The following is a 17,772-nucleotide window of genomic DNA, read 5'->3' as shown; positions in this document are numbered from 1 at the left end:
TCCTTGATTTGACAACAGCAAGCTCCTCTGAGACTCCTTGACCCTCCTGCTTTGGGGAATGGGAGTGTCTCTAATCACCACAGTGAGATAAGTAAGTCTCACATTAGACTGAACACTCATTTATTTTCTTTGAGCTCCCCAACTGCTAAATTTATTTTATCTTGTAGGAATAAGGAACCCAGCTTTTTACTAAAGACATTACTGTCTGTCTCTGTCTATCCTTGGCATTTTCTGTTATACCTCTATAAGGGGAAAATTCATATGGAAAAATATGGGCGTAGGCCCCAATAAGTCTATTTTGCAAACTGGCTCTGGGAATTGAGAGGTTCAGGTTTCTTCTCAAAGTGGTGTCCTTTGATTAAGCTTTGCCCTGCGTTACCCATCAACCTCTGAGAACTTTCCTTGTTCTTATTTTGTTAGAGTCTGGCTGTGGAAGAGAGCTCCCCTTCAAACCTTTTGATGCTCTGGAACTACAAATACGTCAGTTCGTAGTTGGACAGTCCATTCATTAGGTTGGGGAGTCTGATGTATGAGGTGTCCAAGCAACACCTTGGATGGACTATTCACAGGTTCTCGTTTGCATTAGTCTAAACCTAAATCTATGCCTCTATCCAGGCCAGAATCCTACTTCTTACATGCATTTATGTTATACCCCAAATCTATGTATTTATTTTTAATTTCACCAAGGATAATTTAGAATTATAGTGGTCACTTTGGGGAACTTCTGTTATAAACAAAATTGTTTGAGAGGTGCTGTAGGACAAAAAAGGAACAAAATTCCAAACATCTAATGGGCTGGATGTTTTTGATTGGCGTGAGGAAATATCCAAAAGAAATTCAGATTCCAAAATTGCTTAAAGAAATTCCTTGGCCAAGGCAAAATAAAAATGTGAAAAACTTAAAATAATGTTTAGATCCTCCAAAATCATACCTTGAACCTAGTGGATTTTATCTATTTCTTTTGCCCCATCCTATACTCCTCCATTTCCCTCCACCCATCTCTCCCTCTGCTCCACTCCCCTTTCCTTGTGGCTGGCCAGAAACTTCCAAAGCTCAGTTACCTCTTAAAGTTTAACTTCCTTCAGAACAGAAAAAAATCCCCTTATGGTTGATTTTAAGCTCCATTCTTCCTCTGAGCTGAGAGTCATCAATGACTTTCCAAAGCCTAGAAAGGGCAGAGTGAAATTTGCAGAGAAATTTGGAATAATTTTAAGAACATATCCAGGGCTTCAAGTTCTATAACAATTAGTTCTTATGTTTGTGGAAGCTTGAGACGCAAAAAATTCCATGAGAAAGCAGAATTGAAGAACCTGTGGGTAACTTAGAAGAACCTAAACTGCATAGGAAACCAGAGGGGTTTAGAAAAGCTATAGAAGTTGGTCATAGTCTTTTGGAGGCTATTCCCGAAGTCCTTCCTGAGAAAGTAGACTGGGCTCTGACCTAGTCTTACAAGCAAGGAAAGGATAACACTGGAGACCTCAGGGATAGGCTCTTTAACAGTTTTAGACAGCACTCAGGAGTAGATGTTAAAGCAGATGTGACTCCTAACTCTCTTCTAGATTTTTGTAAACAGTCTTAAGCCAAATAGGGGATTTAGTAGGCAAGCAAAAACTAGTATGGGAAATAATGCCACTGCCAGAACTCAAGCACCTTGCTGAATATTTTGAGAGTCTTAGAACAAAAACAAAATAAAACTCAGAATAAATTGATAGCATTAGAGATAAAACAACTAGATATTTCTACCAGGGTCAGTAAATCCCAATAGAGGGAATCTCTTGATAAAGATACTTACAGATACTATATAAAAAAGGATATTGGAAAAAGAACTATCTTGTGTTAGCTAAGAAGCTAAAGGGGAAAAAAATAAATTAATGAGGGGTATTTTTTGTTTTACCCTTAAATTCCCAGGGAGAAATTTCTCTAAATATTAAAGGAGAACCTTGCCAAAAAAAATTTTTTTTTTAATTGATATAGAGGCAAACACTATCAATCTTAAACTTGACCACTGTTACACAACCTCCCCCATGGGGTAAAAAAAACTACTCAGTGGGTATCTCTAATAATCCTTTTGTTGGTTCCATGTCATTCATAACTGTTACCCTTGGACATTTAACAAAATAACATTCTTCCTTCTTCTGTGATATCATACCTGCTAACTTGCTAGGCAGGGTGTACTATAACAGAATTGTTAAATATTTTCCTTATGGTTTCTTTCTTGAAGTCTCTGAGGACTCCCTTATTTGCAAAGAGATTACAGCTAATTTGGAAATTGATTTACTAGTATCTTTGTGTTTAAATCAACCCTAAATTGAAGATCTCAAGGAGATGCCAGACTTTTTCATTCTGTGAGCAAACATTCAATGAATATAGGGAGGATTACAGGGGCTGAACCTATTAGTACCCAAATCAAGCCATCGAAACCTATACCCCAAAGTGTAAAATGCTCTCTTGAACCAGAAGCTAAAGAAGCACTAAAACTAACAGGTAAAAGTAAATAGAGAAAAGATGCAACATATGTTGTACTAGTTTTTGTAACACTTCTATCCCTCAGTCAAAATGCTGCATGGGTGGGGATAGGGATTTGTTCAGCGCAACAGGCCCATAATAGAAGTCATTTCCCACTTCCAAACGTATTTTATCTTCAGTGCCTCCTGAGGCTGCATATTTGACTGTGGAGATTTATGTTCTGCTTTCTTTAATGACTCTTTAGGTCAAAATAGTCAATATTTGTTTGCCTTCTCCTGAGAAAATACAAAATATACTTTGACTGCTATGTTGCAAAGATTTACTGAAACACTCTCCTACTTTTCACAAGTCCTCAACCAGGACCTTAAGACTTTATATTTCCCTGTGATTCTACTCAATTCAACATGTGGGTAACGTTGTGTTCTAAAGATAGAATGAGCTCTAAGATTGATTCCATCTATCCACTTACTTTTTTAACTCACAAAGAGGATGAAGTTTCCAAAGAGAAGTTATAACTTTGTCTAAGTAAAGTTCATTACCTAGAACATGATTTCTCTCAAGGAAGTAAATCTCTTACTCCTGACAGAATATGGACTTTAACTAAGAGATAATAAAAAGGATTCTTGAGTCTCACTGACCGTCGCGGGCAATGCGTTCCCAACTTTTCTGCAATTGCCATGCCAATAAAAGACTTAACCAAGTCCTTTGAAAGTGAACCTCTTCCCTAGGCACCAAACATGAACAGGCCTTTTGTGAGTTAAAATTAGCTCTTTACTAACTTCCTACCTAATCTTTATAAAATTTCATCCTTAGGATATGATCCTTTGCCAGAGGCAAATCTTCCCAGATGGCAGAACTCTGTGAGCACACCGGAAGTTTTAGTTAGCTACAGATATTAGGGTTAATACATGCATTGACAGTAGATTTGCTTTTGGGTTATTCCATGATTTTGAAATGCTTTGGAAACAAGGAAGGGTTCTTGACCTCAGAAGGAATCTCAATTAAGAATGGTTAGCAATTTAGGGACCTCCCTGGTGGTCCAATGGTTAAGACTCCATGCTCCCAATGCTGGGGGCCCAGGTTCGTTCCCTGGTCGGGGAACTAGATCCCGCATGCCATAACTAAAGATCCCACATGCTGCAATGAAGATCCCGCATGTGGCAACTAAGATCCAGCACAGCCAAATAAATTAATAATAATAAAAAAAAAAGGTTAGCAATTTATAGAAATTTTAAGTGCTCTAATGCTTCCTGAGGAAGTGGCTATTATAAAAATAGGAGCTCAAACAAAAGGAGATAATATGGAAACTAGAGGAAATGTCTTGACTAATCATCATGCCAGACAGACAGCCTTCACTAAAATTATAGCCCTTATAATACCCCAAGGGACCAAGTCTTTGCTTTAAAAGCAAATTGAGTTCAAAGCCCCTTTTATAGAATGCTAGCAATCAGCTCCAGTCAGAAAAGAGGTACCAGGAGAAAGCTGGGTGTAAATTGCACTATTAGCTATTTAGCAGCACTGAAGGACTTCAAATAGAATCTTATAAAAATTTTACATGAAATTACCCGTAAGTTAAAGAAGAAATTTGCCACTGTAAATAATTAATACTGATGGGAAAGCTTTACTCTATCTCATCTGTCACCACTATAATCCTGGTAAGAATATAAAGGTGGGACATGGATAAGAGTCTAAAACTCAGGGCCCCCTCCTGAGGTTTAAACACCTCCAAATGGGTTTCATAGAACTACTCTCTGGGTTTTGAATATGTTCATGGTGATTGTTTACTTATTCTTAGGATGGTTTGAAGCCTTCCCTTGATAGAGAGCTATACTCTAATAGTAGGAAAATTTTCTTGATTTCATGTTCCCAGTCCAGGGAATTCTGACCTTTCTCTCTAGTGATGGAGGCACCCATTTTCCTGGGCCTATTACTAAAGAGTTTTGGAAAGATATGCCACTTACTAATTTCACCCCCAATCTTCAGGAAAGGTAGAGAGAACAAACATAGAGACTCTTGAACTTCCATGACCTAAGGCATTGTCTTTAATGGCAATGAGATCAAATCTTTCTGTGGTTCATCAACTCTCCCACATACATCTAGGAATATCTCCTTAAATTCCACACTATTGCAAGCAGAAATGGCTAAATATTGCAAGGAATTATTCATGCCATACACCAAGTCTTATAAACAGGTACAAGCAGCCTTTCATCAACACCCTTTTAAATAACCTTGTATGACCTAAAACCCAGAGAAGTGGTCTTTTGGAAGAGACATCAGAGAAAGACAGCTCTGGAACCCCGTTGGACCTTATCAAGTACTGTTAGTAATCAGCACAGCTATACAACTCTAAAGGTTTGATCTTTGGATTCATGTCTCCCAAAGAGGCATAATCCATTCCTGAATTTGTAGATTTTAAGCTGAGGAGTTTTTAGAAATCCTCTAGAAACAGACAATTCTCTGAAAGAGACATCCTCCATCCAAAACCTTTGACCACATGAGTGTAGGGAGCTTCTACCCAAGATCCATAGACTAAGAAGGTGGACTGTCACAGTTTTATCTGCATTCTATTGTTCTTTATTTTCATTGTTATTTTATTCCCTTTCTTCCCCTGGTTTAATGTTTCTTTAACTGTTATCTATATTGCCCTATTCTTAACATTGCACTTCGTTTGCATCCTTAATCATTCATTGGTATGTATCTAATACTTGGCTGTTATTTACTTGTGAACTAGCTAAAGCATACAACCAAACTGGTTTTGCACTACATTATTATTATTTTTTTTGGTAGCCACCCAGATTCCTTTGGTTCCACTTCCTCGTAATGAATCTGTTGGTTTCCTGGGGAACTATACTCAACTATTAGGTGACTTTTCCAATGACAAACTATATAACAGGCCAAAGAGATGGAAATCTAAAATCCTTTCTTAGGTCATACCTAGAACACAAGGTTCTTGACTCCACCAAAATAATTCTCTAATTTTTTTGGGTGGGAACCAAACTTTAAAAGAAATAGAACTTGTAAGGGAACTAAGAAACAACAATGTATTTGGAGGCTGTCTCACTTTTATACATCTTACAAGTTAAGATACTATTTTTCTTTTGTTTCAGAACCTCTAAATGGACTCAACACTTTAAATTTTATTGTATGGTGCAGAATTATTTTTGATGAGTGGCTCCAAATGTTATAACATATTTGATAAGCACTTATGGGTATTTTGGTCCCAAATAGGTCATTGGGTGTTAACTGATGCCTGCCTTCAGTGGAGTCCCCAACATCATCCAAGATCCATTTTTAAGCCAACAGTTTCTTTTTGAAGAAAAAAAAGATTGTTAGATAATTTAATTTTTAAAAAAGTAGGAAAAGTGGACCTTGATTTAAGAATAAAAATCATGATCACTCTAGGGAAATTCTGGATTTCTTTCTTCCTTTCTCAAGCCTCTTTACTTCAAGCTTTACAAGAGGCCCAGAAAGTAGGGAGTGTGCTACATGCTCTGATTCAGAGACTAGGTGAGTTAGGTAATGCCACCAAGACTAAAGAACTCCTCACTTGAAAGTTTCATGAAATTACAGTGGCAGTGGCTCAGCTGCTTTAGATATAATATTGGCCTTTCAACGAAAAACATGTGCTGCTTTTAGATAAGAATGTTGTTCTTACATGCCTATATACTTCTCTGGGATCATTTATATTACTAAAAAGATCCAGTAAGCAAACAAAGAAGTCAGAAAATTGGGTAGTTTGGCTAATAACCCTATATCTTCTTCTAAAGACTCCTCAGATAGGCTTAATTTTGTTTTTGTTTTTCTCCCCAGTTTTATTGAGATATAATTGACATGCAGCATTGTGTAAGTTTAAGGTGTACAGCATAATAACTTGACTTTCATATATTGTGAAATGGTTAATAGAATAAGTTTATTTAACATCCATCACCTCATATAGATACAAAAGAAAAAGAAATTTTTTTCTTGTGATGAGAACTCTAAGGACCTATACTCTAACAACTCTCAAATATACCATACAATAATGTTAACTATAGTCACCGTGTTGTACATTATATCCTCAGTACTTATGTGCCTTATATCTGGGAGCTTGTACCTTTTGACCACCTTCATCCAGTTCTCCTAACACACACTCCCTGCCTCTGGTAACCACAAACCTGATTTCCTTTTCTAGGAGTTTGTTTTGATTGTTATGATAAGTGAGATCATACAAGATTTATCTTTCTTTGATTTATTTCACTTAACATAATGCCCTCAAGGTCTACCCTTGTTGTTGCAAATAGCAAGAATTCTTTCCTTTTTAAGGCTGAATAATATTCCATTGTGTGTGTGTGTGTGTGTGTGTGTGTGTGTGTGTGTCTATGTGTGTGTGTATACATGACACAATTACTTTATCCATTCATCCACTGGCAGAGATAAGTTCTTTCCATGTCTCGGCTATTGTAAATAATGCTGCTATGAATAAGGGATGTAGATATCTTTTCAACATAGTGTTTTTGTTTCCTTTGGATATATTCCCAGAAGTAGCATTGTTGAGTAGTATGGAAGTTCTATTTTTAATTTTTTCAGAAACCTCCATACTGTTTTCCCTGTTGCCTGCATCAAATTACAATTCCATCAACAGTGAATGAGGGTTCCCTTTTCTTCCCATCCTTGCCAGCATTTGTTATCCCTTGTCTTTTTGATGAAAGCCATTTTGACAGGCATGAGGCGGTATCTCATTATGATTTTGATTTGCATTTCCCTTATGATTAGTGATGTTGAGTGCCTTTTTCATGTATCTGTTGGTCATTCGTATACCTTCTTTGGAAAAATATCTATTCAGGTCTTTTTATATTGGATTTTTAATTTATTTATTTTTGCTATTGAGCTTTTTATATACTTTTAATATTAACCCCTTAACAAGTATTCAGTTTGCAGATATTTTTTTCCCATTCTATAAGGTTGTCTTTTCATTTTGTTAATAGTTTCTTTCGCTATGCAGAAGCTTTTTAGTTTGATGTAGTCCCACTTGCTTACTTTTTATTTTGTTGCCTGTCCTGTAGGTGTAATATCCAAAATATCATCGACAAAATCCATGTAAAGCAGCAGTCCCCTACCTTTTTGGCACCAGGGACTGGTTTTGTGGAAGACAATATTTCCATGGACTGGGGTGGCGGGGGAGGATGGTTCAGGCGGTAATGCAAGTGATGGGAAGCATGGTTCAGGTGGTAATGTGAGTGATGGGGAGCAATGGGGAGCGGCAGAAGAAGCTTCGCTCATTCATCTGCTGCTCATCTCCTGCTGTGCGGCCTAGTTCCTAACAGGCTGCAGATTGGTACCGGGCTATGGCCCGGGGGTTGGGGACAACTGATGTAAAGGAACTTTTTTCCTGTGTTTCTTCTAGGAGTTTTATGGTTTCTGGTCTTACATTTAAGTATTTTAAGTCATTTCCAGTTAATTTTTGTGAGTGGTGTAAGACAGGTGTCTATTTTCCTTCTTTTATTTTATTTTAAATATTTATTTATTTGGTTGCACTGGGTCTTAGTTGTGGCAGGTGGTCTCCTTAGTTGCAGCTCATTGATTCCTTAGTTGTGGCAGGTGGGTTCCTTAGTTGCGGCTTGAGGTCTCCTCAGTTGCAGCTCGCTGGTTCCTTAGTTTCGGCATGTGGACTCCTTAGTTACGGCAGACAGCCTCCTTAGTTGTGGCATGCAAACTCTTAGTTGCAGCACGCATGTGGGATCTAGTTCCCTGACCAGGGATCAAACCTGGACACCCTGCATTGGGAGCTTGGAGTCTTAAACACTGTGCCACCAGAGAAGTCCCTAGTTTCCTTCTTTTAAATGTGAATATCCAATTTCCCCAGCACCATCTATGGAACAGTCTTTTCTCCATTGAGTATCCTTTGCTCCCTTGTCAAATATCAGTTGGCTGTATATGCATGGATTTATTTCTGGGCTCTTGATTCTGTTCCATTGGTCTTTGTGTCTGTTTTTATGCCAGAACTATACTATTTGATTATTATAGTTTTATAATATAGCTTAAAATCAGGAAGTGTGATGGCTCCCATTTTGTTCTCCTTTCTCAGGATAGCTTTGGCTATTCTGGGTCTTTCATGATTCCATAAAAATTTTAGGATTTTTGTTTTCCACTTCTGCGAAAAATGCCATTGGAATGTTTTTTTTTTTTTACATAAATTTATTTATTTATTTATTTTACTTTTGGGTACACTGAGCCTTTGTTGCCGCACGCGGGCTTCCTCTAGTTGCGGTGAGCAGGGGCTACTCTTCGCTGCAGTGTGTGGGCTTCTCATTGCGGTGGCTTCTCTTGTTGTGGAGCACGGACTCTAGGCACATGGGCTTCAGTAGTTGCGGCATGCATGCTCAGTAGTTGTGGCTCACAGGCTCTAGAATGCAGGCTCAGTAGTTACGGTGCACGGGCTTAGTTAGTTAGTTGCTCCATGGCATGTGGAATCTTCCTGGACCAGGGCTTGAACCCGTGTCCCCTGCATTGGCAGGTGGATTCTCAACTGCTACACCACCAGGGAAACCTGCCATTGGAATCTTGATAGGAATAGTCTACTGTCTATAGATGGCTTTGGGTAGTATGAACATTTTTAACAATATTAATTTTTCCAATCTATGAACAAAGGATACTTGTCCATTTATGTGTGTCTTCTTTGACTTCTTTCATCAATGTCTTGTAGTTTTCAGTGTAGAGATCTTTCACCTCCTTGCTTAAATTTATTCTTAACTATTTTATTCTTTTTGAAGCTACTATAAATGGGATCATTTTATTTCTTTTTCAGAAAATTGATTGTTAGTTCAGATAAGCTACTGAATTTTTGTATGTCAATTTTGTATTCCGCAACTTTACTGAATTCATTGATCACTTCTGTTTTTTGGTGGAGTCTTTAGGATTTTCTCTATTTATTTTATAATCATGTCATCTGCAAATAGAGACTACTTTGTTTCTTCTTTTCCAATTCTGATGCTTTTTATTTCTTTTTCTTGCCTGATTGCTCTGTCTAGGACTTCTAGTAATACATTAAGTAGGGATGACGAAAGTGAGCACCCTTGTCTTATACCTGATCTTAGAGGAAAAGCTTTCAACTTTTCACCATTATGATGTTAGCTGTGAGCTTATCATATATGGCCTTTATTATGCTGAGGTACGTTCCTTCTATACCTATAAATTTGTTAAGAGTTTTTTTTTATCATGAACAAATGTTGAGTTTTGTCAAATGCTTTTTCTGTGTCTACCGAGATGATCATATGATTTTTTTCTTTCACTCTATTAATGTGATGCACTCCATTTATTTATTTGCATATATTGAGCTGTCCTTGTATCCCAGGGGTAAATCTTACTTGATCATAGTGAATGATCTTTTTAATGTACTGCTAAATTCAGTTTGCTAGTATTTTATTGAGAATTTTTGTATCTATATTCATTAGAGATATTGGCCTGTAGTTTTCTTTTCTTGTGGTATCTTTTTCTGGCTTTGATATCAGGGTAATGCTGGCCTTATGAGTTTGGGAGTGTTTCCTCCTCTTCAATTTTTGGCAAGAGTTTGAGAAAGATCAGTGTTAATTCTTTAAATATTTGGTAAAATTAACCAGTGATGCCATCTGTTCTTGGCTTTTTTTTTTTTGTTGGGAGATTTTTGATTATTGATTCAATCTCCTTACTAGTATTTGGTCTCTTCAGATCTTCTATTTCTTCCTGATTCAGTCTTGATAGATTGTATGCTTCTAAGAGTTTTTCCATTTCTTCTAGGTTGTCCAGTTTGTTGACATATAGTTGTTCTTGGCTTAATTTTGGACACTTTTGGCTCCTGGCTGAAAAAAGAACTACAAACTCTGATCATAATCCTTCTCACATTTGTGTAGCAGGGTTCAGATGTGAGACCTCCACAGTCCTAAATGTTGCTATATAGCTGCTGTCTCATTCAGTAGTTCAATAAATGACCATCCAACAACAACAAACGCAGGCAAACTGACACTTACGAAGGTTGAAAAAACTTTCCTAGATAGTTGATGTGCTACTGTGGTTCCTTAAGTAAGGGTGAAAGTCTAGATTGATTGATTGATCACATCCTTAGCTGTTAATGGTCTATCTTTCAGCTTAGGCTGATCACAAGGGGAATTCTTCATACCTGAAACCATCTGTAAGTGCACAGCTTACTGTCTTCATTAGCATAACATTACTATTCCATTGTCTTTATCAGCATAACTTTACTATTCCAGAAGATTCTTCCTTGGAAGATAAAAGTTGTAAATAACTTTATTGCTCATTCCAGAAGCTTCTTAAATAGAAAGTACCAACAAACGGTTTATACACCAAGACTCAGAAATCCTTGCCTTGCCATGTCTGTGATTTCTAAATGATTATATCACGATCCTTATTTAATTCTAATCAAGCCCACATTAAAAGAACTGCTTTAAATCAAATTTCAAAACCTCATCAATATCCTGACTTTGCCGTTCCCTTTCTGAGACTCTGAGACTATGAAGTGGCACTCTTCCTTACTAGAGTAAGAATAAACTCAGCTTTTTATCAACAGGTTGTTTTAATATTGGTCAAAAAGTTCATTTGGTTTTTTTCTGTAAGATGGCTCTAGTAGTGCTTGTCTTTAACTTCATTTGAAACAATTTTGTTAGATTGTATTGTGACAGCTACAATATCAGCGTGCACTAAAAAAAAACCGCATCAAAATTGGTGAATTTTTGTGTAGCCATTTTAATATTGAAGATGGAAGAAAAAAAGCAACATTTTCGGCATATTATGCTTTATTATTTCAAGAAAGGTAAAAACGCAACTGAAACCCAAAAAAAGATTTGTGCAGTGTATGGAGAAGGTGCTGTGACTGATTGAACGTGTCAAAAGTGGTTTGCGAAGTTTTGTGCTGGAGATTTCTCACTGGACGATGCTCCATGGTCGGGTAGGCCAGCTGAAGTTGACAGCGATCAAATCGAGACATTCACTGAGAACAATCATCATTATACTCCACGTGGGAGATAGCCGAAATACTCAAAATATCCAAATCAAGCACTGAAAATCATCTGCACAAGCTTGGTTATGTTAATCGCTTTGATGTTTGGGTTCCACATAAGTTAAGTGAAAAAAATCTTCTCAACCGTATTTCCGCATGCAATTCTCTACTTAAACATAACGAAAACGGTCTGTTTTTTAAAACAAATTGTGACGGGCTATGAAAAGTGGATATTGTACAATAATGTGTAACGGAAGAGATCATGGGGCAAGCAAAATGAACCACCACCAACCACACCAAAGGCCGGTCTTCATCCAAAGAAGGTGATGTTGCGTATATGGTGAAATTGGAAGGGAGTCCTCTATTATGAGCTCCTTCCGGAAAACCAAATGATTAATTCCAACAATTACTGCTCCCAATTAGACCCACTGAAAGCAGCACTTGACGAAAAGCGTCTGGAATTAGTCAACAGAAAACGCATAATCTTCCATGAGGGTAACGCAAGACCACATGTTTCTTTGATGACCAGGAAAAAACTGTTACAGCTTGGCTGGGAAGTTCTGATTCATCTGCCGTATTCACCAGACATTGCACCTTCAGATTTCCATTTATTTCGGTCTTTACAAAATTCTCTTAATGAAAAAAATTTCAATTCCCTAGAAGACTGTAAAAGGCACCTGGAACAGTTCTTTGCTCAAAAAGATAAAAAGTTTTGGGAAGACAGAATTATCACGTTGCCTGAAAAATGGCAGAAGGTAGTGGAACAAAACGGTGAATACATTGTTCAATAAAGTTCTTGGTGAAAATGAAAAATGTGTCTATTATTTTTACTTAAAAACCAAAGGAACTTTTTGGCCAATTCAATAGTTTTGAGGTGCTAAAGGAAAGTTACCTCTTGCTTGAACAAAGTTACCGAAGTTAACTCTTCCTTGGACAATTCTGAACAAGCTCTATTAAGTTCTAACTTTTTTCCTTTCTCTAGTATCTGCTGATTTTTGCTTTGATACATTTTTATATGTGCTAAAAAAGAAGCTGATCATAGTTTTCTTTTTATTAGCTACATTTTGGAAATGTTTTCCTTGAGGATAGTTAATTTAGTAAGTAAATGAAAAAATGATTAAAATAGAAGAAACTGTAGGGGGTATACAAGAAGGATTAGTCACCTTGCCTTGGGGGAACTCAGAGAAGCCATCACAGAGGAGATCACACTTGAACTGAGTATGGAAGGATAAGTAAGAGTTTTCTAGGAAAATAAGGGGAATGGATATTTTATGCTGTGAGGGAAAGGGTCCCAAGGAATAGAGGCAGGACATAGCACTGAGAAAATGGGGGAACTGCTAATAGGGTCTATATGACTGCAATATAGTACTACATGGCAAAGGAAGAAAAAAAATAAAAGATAGAAGTAGACTAAATAAGCAATGAGATTAAGAAGTTCAGAGGTAGAACAGCTCATGAAAAAGTCCTGGGTGTGGCTATGGGCATGAGTATGAGTTACTAAAGCAGCATTGAGAGAAACGACCTTAAACTTATAGAACTCACAGAACTAAGAGGCTACAATGTCGGATGGGCTCTCTACATGGATCTAAATGGCTATATGGACCATCTACATGATTATTTTATCCTAAGAAAAGGTGAATAGAAAAACCTGGACCATCATAAGGTCCATCCAAAGTGATTAACAACCAACAAGCCAGTAAGAGCATAAGCGAAATGAAAGCAGTTCTAACAGCACAAAGATCCATGATAGAGGTGAAAAAGGTTTCAAAGAAATCTGTTCTCAGTAAGAAATTTTTTTTGCTCCTAATCACCACAATCACTATCAGTGATCCATCATCATCTCAGGATCAACAATAAATGGAAATCATACAGTAATCATCAAAAATATCATTTTAAAATTTCATTTATTTCTATTGTTTTATTTTAGTAAATATTCAATCATCACTTCCTTGACTCTTAGTTTTCTCAACCTTAGGTCTTAAGAAGGGCTTATAGGACTTTACAGCTCCTATTATTGAAGCTCCTCCCTCAGATTCACATGTCTGTCAGATGTTATGAAAACTCACAAAAGTATACAAGTTAAACATGCCTGTTTGCATTTATTTTTATATAACTCTAATATGAAGGTCCTGGACAAACAACTGCAGTGTGCTTGCCTAATAACTCAAGGTTTTCAAGCTAAGGTAGCAGATTTACAACACAGAAATGGGAAAATCTCACATTAAAGAAAATAAAATGAAACAAAATTTTACCTATTTGAAGTTCTCCAGGTACTTTTTTAATTGTTAAATAATACAGACATTCTACTGGAAACAGAAATCATTCCATTTACTAAAACTCCCAGTGGTATAAGTAAGGACCCATTTCAGGATGGTCCTCCTGCACTTCTTCTCTTGATAATGATCAGGAAGAAGACAGGGTGATACCATTAATGTTAAGTGACAGAGAACAACACCTACAAAAGTAGCATTTATACAGCACTTTTCTCTTAGAATCCCAAAGCTTTCAAGGCACAACCTTTGATGTCACATCATTTCAGGGATACAGGTAAGGAAAAGCTATTTATATTTCCTTTTTATAAGATAGGAAAATGAATAATACACAAAGTCAAATGACTTCCATGCAAATGTTATTGGTGATAAAACAGAAAAATAAAATTAAGGTTTCTTCATCCTTGGTTTAGGGCACTATGTTCTGAAACATGCTGCCTGTGAAGATAACATCTTTTAGGAATTCATATTCACGAAATGATTATGATGTACCTTCTTAGGAGTCCTTTTTTTCTTTTTTAGATTCATTTAGTGGATTTATATTACATTATTTTCAGTTAGTCTGCTTTCAAATAACTTTTTGGCAGTGGGGCAGTTAAAGAGGGTTCTCATCTTAGAGGCACAGAGGAGCTCATTACTACCCTAACCGGTAGTGCTGTCAAAGTTCTGATGTCAGAACTTGCAAAAACAATTGTGATAAGGGAAATATTCATTAATATATTGATACTGCTATTTTTAGAATGCAAAAGCTCTAAAATTCATATTCTTGACATAAACTTTCCTCATTGCTCTTCTTCAGTCTTTCACCAAAATGTCATTTTTAGCTTTCCTTCTTGTTGAACCACAAGTTCTAACCCAGTAGTCCATCTGAAATAATGATATACTCACTGGCTCTGAGAATGTTCTCCTTGCTGCTGCACCTGGACTGGACCTGCAGAGAGAGCATAAACTCAGTAATTTAGGGCTCATAACAGAGATAGCCAGATATATATGCATATTTAATGGGCAAACTCCTGAGGTCTAGGAGCAAAGGCTTTATGTATCTCACATATAAAAACATGTTAATAAAAATATGTTACATTTATTCCATATATTTTTAATTTTTCCTTTTCTTAAAGAAAGGACTGATTTCTAGAAAAAAAAAATTGGGGGCACAATATTGTAAATGGGACAAGGGTAAAACTAATGGCATGTTTAAATTGATGTGTATTGGAAATTAGTATATGGGAAAAAATTCAAGTTACCACATATTCAGTTGTGAATTCAGACGCTTAATATTAAAGACACTGTGCATATCTCTTGACTAAAATAATAATGCAATTCAAGTAATAAAGTTGTAATCAAATGTTCCTTGGTAGTCATTTTTAGTTACATATGTTAATGAAGGGAAAAGAGAAATCTTCATATACAATATTTACATGTGAGTCTAATAACCTTTGTTATTTACTGATTATAATTGATTATAATTATAATATTAGTTATGAAAGATGTTTCGATTGGAAATCAATGAAATTGAAGTCATTTATTTGCCAGTTCTTAAGTGTGTATATAGTTATCAATCAGAGACTCATGCTGATTCAAATATTTCAGGTCAAAGTGGAACATTCCTTTACATGTTGCAAAACTGATGAATTCAAGGGCCATGCTGGATGGCCTTGACACTTGTTGATTTCAGAATCAACTGTATTGAAACTCCACACCTCTTCTTCCCACTCCGCAGCAGCTTGCCCCAAATGGTATACATAGCAAATTAATTTCTATCGCTTAACACAGTCTACTATTGTAATGAAACAAATTATGAAAGTAATGTTGCAACTTAGGGTGGGTTATGGTTGTCCTTCCCTGAAAAAAAAATTGTTAATGTTTAAAGAAACAACAACAATAATAAAAAAAATCACAAACATACACACAAGAAACACACACACACACCAAAAAAAAAAAAAAGAGGGGAAAAATAATTCCAGATGTTAAAGTTATTCTCTTTTGGCCCAGATTGTTTAATTAGTTTTAAATACACTAGAATGAAGAAGCTAACTGTAAGATAATATTCTTATATTCTTTACTCAAAGTTTTATTGGAGAACAATGCTGGACCAAATGGGAAAGAAATTAATGACTACTTAAAGAAAATAATACAGGAAGGAAGACACAAGAGCAAGGAAAAGAAAAAGAAGAGAGAGAGGTTTGGGGAGGGTAAATCTAGTAGACAGAAAAGAAAGTATGACAATATGTAAATGCAGAATGTTCTGCTATTTCTTATTGAAAATTCACACCAAGAGGGTAAGAATGACTAATGAACTTGCTGCAAAATAAACAAGCAAGTTGGCATACCATGGAATGATAATAAGTGTTAACTATATCACTATATCCTTAAAGGAGAAAAGAAACAAACACTAATAGACAAATTAATAGACAAGCTTAATAAAGAGATAAACTACATTTTAAAAACGATTCAAAGAACACAAGAGATAGCTAAAAGAGTGAGAGAAAAATCTGGGAGAGAGAAGGAAAAGAAAGGGGAAAATGTTGAAGGACAAAAACAGAATTCAAAGAAGTCAAATGGAAGTCAAGAAAGTCTTCAACAAGATGTAGAAACAGAAGGAGCCAAACCCATAGCGCAAAGCAACGTTTGCGAATGGAAAGCAGCTCCTTTGATCAGTAATAGTTACTCTTAAGTCGTAGCCTCTATTCCTCCAGAGTTCATCTTTAAGCCCTTCCAATCTAGAGTGGAGCTAGTGTATGGATAGAAACAAGAGATTTACAATGAACAGAGCAGTTCAGATGAGTAGTTCAAATTGTCTCATCAAATGTTTCAACAGACTTATATAATGTCTAAATGGAAATGGAGGTGAAGTACTAGCTGGCTTTACCAAAAAAAGCAAACCAAATCAAAACCACAATAAAAAATACACTCTCTCCCTTTCTTAGGTGGCCTAAAAAATGAACAAAAATTAATTCATAGCATGAATTTTTTTTTAAAGTAGGTTTTTTTTGTTTTTTTTTAATTTACTTTTTAATTTATTTTTGGCTGCATTGGGTCTTTGTTGTTGTGAGGGTTCTCTAGTTGCAGCGAGCAGGGGCTATTCTTCGTTGCGGTGTGCGGGCTTCTCATTGCAGTGGCTTCTCTTGTTGCAGAGCACAGGCTCTAGGCACGCGGGCTTCAGTAATTCTGGCACATGGGCTCAGTAGTTGTGGCTCACAGGCTCTAGAGCGCAGACTCAGTAGTTGTGGCGCATGGGCTTAGCCGCTCCATGGCCATGTGGGATCTTGCCGGACCAGGGCTCGAACCTGCGTCCCCTGGATTGGCAGGTGGATTCTTAACCACTGCGCCACCAGGGAATCCCTCATAGCATGAATTTAATAAAGAAACCCAAGTCTTGCTTTGTGGCACATCAGTTTAGAATGATATGTTTCAAACAGTTTTGGAAGAGAAATTTGGATGATGAGAAAAATTCAATATTCTGAATCTGTGAATCTAGGTTCAAAAATTGCCAGCATCAGTATAACCAATGTCTTCTCATTTACATTACATTGGCTATTTGACCCAGATTTGAGGGAAATCACTTTTAAAAATCAATGATTAAATGAACTTCTTTACTTTAGTGATTTTGAGTATACATTAAAAAATTGAGGAAATTAATTTAAAACATTTTAATACTTATGCATGCAGTGGATGCCCCTCTTTTCTGTACCATGAAACTGGTCATCATTATAATACTGACTTAATTTAATAAAATCCCAATATGAAGATTCTGCCTAGCTCACAATGTAATGGGATTTACTTGAAAGAATAAAGTTGAGAAACAACTATTGTTCTCACAATATGGACTATAAAGAAGGTAACACAGGTCTGTTTCAAGTTTTATGATTTGTTGTTGTTTTTCTTCATCTTACCCAATTTGTCAGGGATTAAAAATGAAAAGTATGGTGTTGGATGATCTGTTACTTTATTCTACTGGATTATGTTATTTTACTAAGATAACATTTATAGTATTGACAATTAATTCCCCTTTCAACTGTAATCAAAGCTAAAATAATGTGTAGAAACAGTATATTAAAGTCAATAGAG

At 36.3% G+C, this 17,772-nt stretch overlaps 1 protein-coding gene across 14 annotated transcripts in view; it reads right to left on the bottom strand.

Annotated features, from left to right (window-relative positions):
* The window catches only part of GPHN (gephyrin), a 633,631-nt gene that overhangs the window by 163,413 nt on the left and 452,446 nt on the right, over positions 1-17,772 (bottom strand). For 12 of the 14 annotated variants that reach the window (XM_036843405.1, XM_036843408.1, XM_036843402.1 and 9 more), the window contains one exon: positions 14,593-14,635. In XM_036843405.1, the coding sequence (XP_036699300.1) occupies positions 14,593-14,635 (43 nt within the window). Of the gene's footprint in view, positions 1-14,592; positions 14,636-16,372; positions 16,436-17,772 lie in introns of all 14 variants that reach the window. The other 2 variants (XM_036843406.1, XM_036843409.1) reach the window with 1 other exon arrangement.

This window comes from Balaenoptera musculus, chromosome 2 (genome assembly GCF_009873245.2).
Source record: "Balaenoptera musculus isolate JJ_BM4_2016_0621 chromosome 2, mBalMus1.pri.v3, whole genome shotgun sequence".
Classification (NCBI taxonomy): domain Eukaryota; kingdom Metazoa; phylum Chordata; class Mammalia; order Artiodactyla; family Balaenopteridae; genus Balaenoptera; species Balaenoptera musculus.
Note: the sequence above shows the minus strand (reverse complement) of the source record. Positions and strands in the feature narration are given on the sequence as shown.